The sequence below is a fragment of the Syngnathus floridae genome, chromosome 6 (assembly GCF_059516105.1).
Source record: "Syngnathus floridae isolate MCC-2025c chromosome 6, RoL_Sflo_1.0, whole genome shotgun sequence".
In the NCBI taxonomy this organism is placed as follows: domain Eukaryota; kingdom Metazoa; phylum Chordata; class Actinopteri; order Syngnathiformes; family Syngnathidae; genus Syngnathus; species Syngnathus floridae.
This window is the reverse complement of record NC_142418.1, coordinates 5,445,860-5,456,485: the sequence shown is the minus strand read 5'-3', so window position 1 is coordinate 5,456,485 and position 10,626 is coordinate 5,445,860. Positions and strand designations below refer to the sequence as shown.

The window sequence follows — 10,626 nt, the reverse complement described above, 5'->3', positions numbered from 1 at the left end:
TTTTTCGGGGTCTTGAATTTTTATAAATATGAGAATTTCCTGATGTGGAAGTTTTTTTTTTTTTTTTTTTTTTATGAGTGAGGTTTGTGTGAATATGAGTGGTTTTTGCGTCCAAGCTTTTTTGGGAGAATGTGAGTTTTATTTTTCCTCATTCCATCATTTTTGGCCTCATTTCCAATTGCTTTTCTGTATGTCCATAAACTTTCTAAAAGCTGCCAACTCATCTAGAATTTACCATGCTTGGCTAGATATGACTTTTAGTGGATCCATGCTTGATTAGAATGATGAGATGACTAATATTTAGTCAAGGTACGGTCGGCCCATATGCATAAAGACTTTAAGACATGGACACCTCAGTAGATAAAGAGGCACTGCCCACTGTTTGAAATGTTCTAGTTGACTGAGAAGAGCATACACTCATTGCTTAAGTAACAACAACACCACACTGGCAACTTCCTTGTACAGAAAGCAGAGAAATACATTAACATAAGCATATCATAAAGTAGAAAACTACATTTTCACCATCCATCAGCACTGACAATACACTAGATACATTTTAAATGTTGGCTTTACTTACAGGAGGACGTACGGTGATGTGGAAAGATTATCATGAACATATATCAAGGGATCACGTCACATGGAGATGGAGAAGATGTGTTATTATAAGCATATGGTGCTGACACCCACAGTGTCACAATATTACCCCTCCTAAATTGCAAACAGCTAATGAACTATATTAAATGTCAGTAGTCATTTGGGTCCAGTTTACCCGGTTGATGCCAATGGAAACACACAGGATGGCGCCTGGATGGGTGATCCCATGGATCAGCATCTACTTTGGACTGTCTGCTGCATCCAGTGGTATGTATTACCCCAAGGAAGAGCTGTGTCGGTGTAGAAATGGAAAGGCCGTTAAATTTTCAGTCGCCCAAACAATAAAAATAGAATGTAGAATTAAAGTTAGTGCATCATGATTAATTCAAATATTAATTAGATTGCGTCAATGTATTAAATAAATAAAAAAAATTTAATAGATAAATTAAATTTAATTAAGTAACTATCTGTTAGTAAATATTTTTGATCTTGTCTGTCTATATGTGTTGCAGCACCGTATATTTTTAAATACGCATTTGAACTTTAAAACATTCTGAAACATTCTAAAACATAAACGCTATCACTCAATGGCATTTTCTATTCTGTTGGCATTAAACTAGCTGACTTTGATCCCAAGTTGCAAGGCAATGCTAGAAATAAGTTGTAGGGTTGCAAAATTAAAATTTATCAGATGAAGTAGTACATGGTATTATTGCTCTCCTGTTTGATTTATGCAGTTTGATTTTGGCTATGTGTAACAATGCAGTAAATGTGTGGGTAGCAATGAGTGAATGGAAATTTCTTCATTTAGTAATTGATTTTTCCTTTTCAAGTCCCACTTCAGACCGTGACAGCAGTGCCAGTATTTACAGGTGAGGTCATTTTAAAGAAGACAAATTGTGAAATTTCTTGTGTTTTAAAAACATATCTGTGACGATATAGATGGCTACGGCATTTGTTTTTGTTTTTGTCACGGGGCTTCGTATATTTTAGAATATTAAATAAAATGCTGGGGGCTACACAGATTTCTGAAGGGGCTCTAATATAGAATGTCATTTTAAATTAATTGATAATTGAAATTTTACTCGACAGTCGATTTCCCATCATATGGCCTGTTTAAAGACAAAAAAGGTTTTAAAAATTATTCAGCTGTTTCCATGTCACTTCATTTGTAACTCCATTACAGAAGTGAGCGCATCCCACGACAACCAGTTCTGCAGCACATGGGGAAACTACCATTTCCGGACTTTCGACGGAGAATTCTTCCAGCTTCGCTCCAACTGCAACTATCTCCTTGCATCCAACTGTAAGGGAAGCTATGAGGACTTTAACATCCAGCTGCAACGACAGGTGACAGACGGGTCTGCTCCTCTCAAATGGATCACCATGAGACTGGAAGGTGTGGTGGTGGAACTCTCCAATTCTTCCATCATGGTCAATGATGAGATGTGAGTATGTGTGAACATTAACATTTCAGGTTTTATGGGTCATGCATGGAGGTTAACCCATATTTGCTGTCATTTCTCCCTCCAGTGTGACGTTGCCTTTCAGTCAAGCAGGCCTGTCCATCATGAGAACATTCTCCTATGTTAAGTTTGAGGCGACAAGTGGCGTCATTGTCATGTGGAATGAAGAAGACACGCTCTGGGTAGGTCCATTCACCAAGTCATCCTTCCCCATTGAAATGAATGGAATCGCAATTAAATCGTTCCAAGCCCCCAAAAAACTAAAGCCTTGCTGATATGGAATTTATTGAGGGCTTTGCTGATCGCGTCTCTGCCCAAAGAAATGCCATTAGATCACTAACACGCATGCTTGGCAACACGCTAAAGCGGCTACATGGCTAGCATGGTTATTCATGATGGAATATTACCCAAAATAAAATGCTAACGATTTAATGTTATATTTTTTGGACTTCACAATTAATACAATAAATAAGAGGCCATCAATTTACCTGATGACCCGACAGGAACATTTACGGGTTGAAATCTTAAACACTGTGTATTTTGACACAATTTCCAGGTTGAGTTGGATTCTAAATACAAGAATCAGACTTGTGGGTTGTGTGGGGATTTCAATGGAGACCACACTGATGGTGAGTAAAGATTGTGCGAGGAAGATTATATGACACTATTCTAGCCTAACACAAAGTCAGTATTTAAATGTACCAAACACTCTTTTCCAGGGTCTCTTGAGGAATTAGACGAAGCCTGGAAAACTGACAACTGTGACAAAATCTTGCCTCCTTCCCCTCAAACCTGCTCCATAAGTCAGGTATCGAATTGGACGATAGCCTCAAATTAATATTTATCAAACACAAATTCAACACGTTGCTTTTCTCCGCAGAGGGCTGACTGTGAGAGTTTTGTGTCCGAGGCTTCCTTCCTGAGCTGTCACGAGCGAATCAACAGTGCGGCCTTTGTGGACGCTTGTGTAAAGGACTTGTGCGCCTGTAAAAGCAACTCCACGTCCTGCTTGTGTTCAACCATGGCAGAATACTCACGGCAATGCGCACACGCAGGCGGGGCGCCGCAGGAATGGAATGCGCATTTGTGCGGTGAGGAAAACAAATATTTGAGATGCTAATTCATCTGAAAAACTTTAATTCACTTTTACTCCTCTTTCGTGAATAATAGCTAAGAAAACATGCCCGTTTAACATGGAGTACAAAGAATGTGGGAGCCCTTGCATGGACACCTGCAGCGACCCACAGAGGAGCCAAGTGTGTGAGGAACACTGCGTAGATGGATGCTTCTGTCCACCTGGTAGGATTTTATATATACAGAAACAATGCTGCTGTCTTGAGCTAGGTGTGATTTAACTTTCAGATGATTATTTTTTTTTTTTTTTTTTTTGCTTTGACTATTGAGTGAGCAATAATCACATAATGAGAAATGGGAAAAACTGGAAAATAGCCAAAAATGAATCTCATCTGACTCTTGGAGAGGTCCAAGCATATTTCAGAGGGGGTCAGTGCCCCTACTGCCCCCCCCGTAGCTCTGCCATTGATGTGCAGTATATGTATCTTGCAATTTCTGTATGATGCTTAAAACATCTGGATAAATATGTATTCATATTTTTAGTGAGACTGTATATTATTAGGCATGAACAATCAATGAATCAAGCATGTCCTCCCATGTTATTGCTTATGCTTAGACAACAAACAACTCAACCACTAATTTTCTAACTTGTCCTCTAAGGGACTCTCTTGGACGACATTGGTGATAGCGGCTGTTTGCCCGCCGATCAGTGCTCCTGTATGCACAACGGCAAACCTTATAAACCTGGCGAATCCTACTCCAGGGCCTGTCAGACATGGTGATGACCAATTTCACTCTCTTCTTCATCCAGTTTAGTCAAGTTGCTTTACAAAGCTGACTTTCCGCAAATTTTTTCGCAGCACATGTTCTCACGGCGAATGGAAGTGCCATGACACTGACTGCCCTGGTGTCTGCTCTGTACTCGGCGGGTCACACATCTCCACTTATGATGATAAGACATACACTTTCCATGGGGACTGCTCTTATGTTCTTACAAAGGTAAGGCCTGTTGCGCAAGACAAGCTGAATGCTAAAAAATTGAAATTTTTCTTGATAATGTTGCTCTAATTCCAAATTAGCCTTGAGATATGGATGCTAGCTGGTATCGATACCTGGTAATAGTATTTGATCCATAGATGTTATGTGTGTTCCAATGCTTGTTTTTCTCTGTAGGAGATGAACGGGACTTTCATTGTCCTGGGTGACCTTGTCAGATGTGAAAAATCCGATCAATCAACATGCCTGACTGCAGTCACTCTACTGCTGCCCAAGTCCACGGTAAGGATTGTTTTTGTTTACACACAACTGAAGACATATTTTATTATATCGAATGTATTCTCCACAAACAGATGATTGCTGTTGACTCGAGCGGTCAAGTTTTTGTCAACAAACTCACCTCTCGTTTGCCTTTCTTCATGGGTGGGTGCTTTTTTTTGGGTCCTTTTGTATTTCCTGTCATGACAAATGAAGACATTGGATCACTTTTATTCACTCGGTAATTACGTGTTTGTTTTCTCTACAGATGACGTGACAGTCTTCAGCCCATCCACCTTTTACGTTGTGATCCACACTGTCTATGGTCTTCACCTCGAGGTTCAGCTCACGCCCATCATGCAGGTTTATATTAAAGCTAGTCTTCCCCATAAAGGCAAACTCCAAGGTGAGGTGAAAACTTTTGTCTGGCCTGGCTTCTCTGTTCCATCATGTAATTAATTTCTCTCTTTGCAGGTCTTTGTGGAGATTTTAACGATGTTGAATCCAATGACTTCAGAACCAGCAGTGGGATGATTGAGGGAACGGCTGCCGCGTTTGCCAACTCGTGGAAGACTAAAGGAGGCTGTCCAGATGTCAACCATACACTCGGTGACCCCTGCCTTCTGAGTGTACACAAGGGTAAGCTATTGTGATTTTTTTTTTTTAAATGCAATATTATTGTGATGTATATCTAAATACAGTGATCATGTCCAAATCAATATACGGTGAAATAGGAAATACTGGATCTAGGAAAAAATCTATTTCAAGGCGAGGCAGTCACCGTGTTAAAACCGTCATTAACTGTACAGTTATATATTTAAAAGAAATTTAGAACTACATTCCACTTTTCCTGATACTGTACGTTTTTATGTCTTTTCAGAAAAATACGCTCACCACTGGTGCTCCCTACTGACTGACACAACTGGGGTGTTTTCCAAATGCCATTCTGAGATCAACCCAGAGGACTATCTGGCTGTAAGCATTTGTGCTACGTGTCTAAAAGGACCAAGGAAAATATTGCATACATTTCCTGCATGTAAAATATATTACATATAATCAAATTGATCAATGACTATATAACATCCTTAGCGAACATCACTGCCAGCCCAGTTAAAATGGATTTTTGACGTCCATAGCCGTCAATGGGAGTGAGTGATATTAACACATTAAGCTTGATGTGTTCTCTCCCTACAGTCTTGTATATACGACACATGTGCTGGTGAAAACAATTTGGACTCCGTATGTGCTACCATCTCCTCCTACGTTCACGCGTGTGCCGCTGCCGGCGTCTCCTTGATAGGATGGCGAGAGGTCGTGTGCGGTGAGTTTCACCCAATGTGCGGTTTTATCATTTGGATTTAGACTAATGGTATTGTATGTTCTTTCGATAGGAAAATACACATCAGCTTGCCCTTCGACTTTAGTGTTTGACTATCACATGACAAGCTGTGGACGCACGTGCCACTCTCTGGGTCAGCCGGACTTAACTTGCGACGCCGATTTGACCCCCGTGGACGGCTGCGGCTGCGCTGAGGGAACTTATCTCAACGAGAGGGGAGAGTGTGTGCTGGCCTCTCAATGCTCCTGCCATGTGGGCGACATGGTGCTGCGGCCAAAGCAGATCATCAGGGTCCATGGACAGACTTGGTGAGTACTCATAAAGAGTCAAGGATTTAGTATTCGAGTAAAATTTCCTGAAAGATTTTCTGAAATACACTAGAACGTCTAGAGCAGTGGTTCTTAACCTTTTTGGAGGTACCAAACCCCATCAGTTTCATATGCGCATTCACCGAACCCCTCTTTGGGGGGGGGGGGGGGGGGGGGGGGGGGGAGGTGTCGGTAGTACCGAACCCCATCAGTTTCATATGCGCATTCACCGAACCCCTCTTGGGGGGGGGTTAATGACATACCAGCAAATCAGTATGACTTCTGCTGTTGCCTTGTTGACATACCAGGGTTCGATCAAACCCAGGTTAAAAACCACTGGTCTAGAGGTGAACTTAAATAGGATGACATCACAAACATGTTCACTTGATCCTATCATGGACAAGCTATATTTTTTATCTATTTCAGCGTCTGCCATGGTGGGAAGCTCAACTGTACAGGAAACCATCTGACTGAATGTAAGCACACAAAACACCCATCAAAACATTTTTTTAAATAGTTCAGAATTACCTTTTTGATTATTCTATAATGAAAATAATAATGAAAATTAAGTATGGATTTTTTTAACCAATGCTAATGATGTTCATGCTAACAATTGTGCTCTCTGTTTAGCATGCAATGCTCCAATGACTTTCTTCAACTGCTCAAATGCAAAGCCTGGTGACACAGGGTCAGAGTGCCAAAAGACTTGTCAAACTCTGGACACAGAATGTGTAAGACTCAAATTATTCAGGACTGATATTATTCGTTCACTGTGGTTGAATTTGCCATTGTGCTTCTGCTGTTCAGGTTAGCACACATTGCGTGTCAGGCTGCGTATGTCCTGCTGGCTTGTTGTCCGACGGTAAAGGAGGTTGCATCGAGGAGACGGATTGTCCCTGCACTTATAACGGACAATCCTACAAGCCTGGAGAGACTGTTAAAGTGGACTGCAACACCTGGTATGCATTCTCTTAAGTGTCCTTTTGCATTAGTGTTGCGTGCTACTTACCTTATGTGAATTTTATTATGTGATCAAAGCACTTGTAAGAGCCGACAATGGGAATGCACCAGTCAACAATGTGATGGAATCTGTGCAATATATGGAGAAGGCCATTACATCACCTACGATGACAAGAAATTCTCCTTTAATGGGGATTGTGGCTACGTCTTTACCCAGGTATCACTTGTATTATGTGATTTTTCTTTTTTGCTTGCTTGCATCGTAAATATTTTTCTCTGACATCATTGTCATCTAGGATTACTGTGGGGAAAACAAGAACGGCACCTTCAGGGTTCTTACAGAGAGCATTCCATGTGGACCAAGTGAAACCATTTGCTCGACTGCTATCAAGCTCTACTTAGGGGTATATCATTCTATTATAATAAGCAATAGTATAAAATAAAAGTCAGTAATAAAGAATAAAATATAAGTCAGTAAATCAAAGATGAGGTTACAATAATAATGCGAACAAATCTGAAATTTAGCTAACACGATGTAAATAAAATAAAAATATATGCATTGTACAGCATTGTGATTTAATCAATTAAATTAATCAACATTTTTGTCTTTCTTCCAGAATAGTGAAATTATCCTTAAAGAAGGAACTGTTATAAAACATAACACAGGGTTAGAAATACCCTATAAAGTCCATACTATTGGGTTATATCTTGTCATTGAGGCAAAGAATGGTCTAACTCTCATCTGGAATAAGAAGACAACACTCATGATCAAATTGAGCTCCGCATTTAAGGTGAGGAAACCCGTATAAGTGATTGGCGTCATCTCTATAAACTAATTCTGTTTAATTTATTCCAGGGAAAAGTTTGTGGATTATGTGGGAATTACGACGGAAACATCAAGAATGACTTTACCACCCGAAATAAAGAGGTGGTGGTAGACGCCTTCAAGTTCGGCAACAGCTGGAAAGTGTCCCAGAGCTGTGCCAACACAAATGCGCTTACAAGTCCTTGCACGCTTTACTCTCATAGGCAGGCATGGGCACTAAAACGTTGCAGCATTATCAACAGTGCAGTGTTTGATACCTGCCATTCAAAGGTAATGCAAAAAAAAAAATCTACTAACATTTGTGAGTTATAAATCAAACTCTATCTTTTTTTTTTTTTATTCTTCAAAGGTGGATCCCCAGCATTATTATAATGCTTGTGTAAGAGACACATGCGCGTGTAATACTGGAGGTGATTGCGAATGCTACTGCTCAGCCGTAGCCGCCTATGCAGCAGCCTGTAATGAGGCTGGAGCTTGTATAAAATGGAGAACTCCGTCTATCTGTCGTAAGTGCTCATCCTAAAAAAAAATTCTGCAGAATAAATTTAAATCCAACCCTGCATAATACTGACTGTTTCTCATACTAGATAAATAAATATTCTGTTCCTCATAAAATGTCATAAAATGGTATAATGTACATACATACCGCTATAAATAAATCAACAGTGTTTAAATGATTGAACTATCTGTTTTATATTCTACTTCTTAACGTTCATTTCTTTAATCAGCTCTTTTCTGTGATTACTACAATCCCGATGGTGAGTGTGAATGGCATTATGAAGCTTGTGGAAAACCTTGCATGAAGACTTGCAGGAATCCCTCTGGAAAGTGCTATACTCACATCCCAGCTTTAGAAGGTACCTTGCTCATGATCAGCATCAGTCAGTAAAATGGAGGCACCTTAAGGGTTGTCTTTCTGGTTCTGCCAATTATGTGCTGGTACCATTGAAAGTTGTAATGTTCTTTAAGGTTGTTATCCAAGATGTCCACCCAATCAACCGTTTTTGGAAGAGGTAACAATGAAGTGTGTGTCACTGGAGCAATGCGGGTGCTATGATGATGAAGGGAAGCATTATGCCGAAGGAGAGACAATGCCCCTGGTAGAAAACTGTCAAAAATGGTAGGATTTTTTTCCATCCAAACTCTAAAAACATCAATACTACATCTATTTTTAAAATCAAATTGTTTCATTTCCACTTTAGTCAATGTTCTTCATCAGAGAGGCAGTGCTCCTACAACATTGAAGGTAAAAACTGATAATTGTATTGTTACTTTTTTAAAGTCCTCTAAGATAAAAAATCTTTTAAAAATAATCTTTGCATTGTTTTGCAGATTGTGTTTGCTCATATAATGGAGAATTATACAATTATGGAGATATAGTATACGACACTCATGATGGAGATGGTACCTGTATTACTGCTACTTGTGGAGAACATGGAAATATTACAAGAGAAGTCCAAGCCTGCAGTTCTTCAACTACGGAGAAACCAATGACGACATCACAATTTGTGTTTGTGACAACAGGTAATGATCAACAGTGAAATATGGAGTACAGCATGAGTACAATACATATTATTGCCCTGTATAACACACTGATTATTTTTGGTTGTTATGTTTTGGCTATTATAGAAAGACTAACCTCTACAAAGGCCCAAACTACCACAGTGAAACCCATCACAATATCCTTCAAACCCACAACATTCACAAAAGAGCCTACTACAATTACAACAACACAAAAGCCATCCACGCCAACAACGACTACCCCAACAGTTACATCTGGACGAACATCAACACCATCGCAGTGTGTTGTCTGTCACTGGTCTTCTTGGATCAACAATCATTACCCTGACCCGACCCACAATGGTGGAGATTATGAAACTACAGCGAACATAACTGATCTAAGTCTGAATGCCTGCAAACAACCACTTGAAATAGAATGCAGAGCAAAAGTATTTCCTGATGTACCTTTAGATCAGCTAGGTCAAAAAGTAACATGCAACCCGACAGATGGACTCATCTGTCATAACAAAGAACAAGGTGTACCTCCAATCTGTTATGACTATGAGATTAGAATCAAATGTTGCATCAACAATTGTGTCACTCCAACCAAAGCAACTGTAAGGGCCACAACAGAAAAACCTACCACTACTCTAGCTAAAACCACAGAAAAGCCTACCACTATGGCCAGAACAACCATTCCACCCACAGAACAACACACCACAATTGCAGAAGAACCCACCACCACGACAAAAGCCACACAAAAGCCGACCATACCAACAACTACGTCAACGAAGGAAACCACACTTCCTACTGAACAGACTAAAACCACCACAACCACAGAAAAACCCACCACAGTTACAGAAAATCCTATCACCACAGTTACCCAAACGGCCAGTACTACGGTTTCTGTAACAACCGAAAAACCCAATACTACGACCACCACAGCCACAAAACTACCCACCACAGCTACAGAAAGACCAACCACTCTTACAGAATCTCAAAGCACATCAATAGAGATCCAAACCACAACAATTACATTTACAGAAAAAAATAATACATCAACAGAGAAAACAAGCACAGTTGTGCAAACAACAGAAGAACACACGACTACCACAGAAACTCCCACAACAACTACCAAAGGACCAGCTACTACAACGACCATAGAACAGAAACCCACAACAAGAGTTTTAGAAACTTCTGGTATTTCAACCACTACGTCCAAAGTTACAGAAAAGGTAACAGAAGCAACTACACAACAACCTAGCTCCACTCCCAAAACCACAGAAAAACTGACAACGCAGGCTG

The 10,626-nt window shown here is 40.1% G+C and overlaps 1 protein-coding gene across 1 annotated transcript; it reads left to right on the top strand.

Moving 5' to 3' along the window:
- Positions 1–749: 749 nt before the first annotated feature.
- On the top strand, positions 750–9,670 carry LOC148396050 (mucin-2-like). Its single transcript, XM_088378404.1, has 22 exons — positions 750–861; positions 1,428–1,466; positions 1,781–2,042; positions 2,128–2,242; positions 2,617–2,689; positions 2,780–2,868; positions 2,941–3,151; positions 3,231–3,359; positions 3,795–3,912; positions 3,995–4,133; positions 4,308–4,412; positions 4,484–4,553; positions 4,657–4,794; positions 4,863–5,027; positions 5,269–5,363; positions 5,583–5,725; positions 5,835–6,018; positions 6,843–6,994; positions 7,074–7,212; positions 7,292–7,399; positions 7,852–7,943; positions 9,451–9,670. Exons 1-22 carry the CDS (start codon positions 777–779, stop codon positions 9,668–9,670), a joined length of 2,871 nt encoding a protein of 956 aa, XP_088234530.1. The 5' UTR covers positions 750–776.
- The last annotated feature ends 956 nt before the right edge of the window (positions 9,671–10,626 follow it).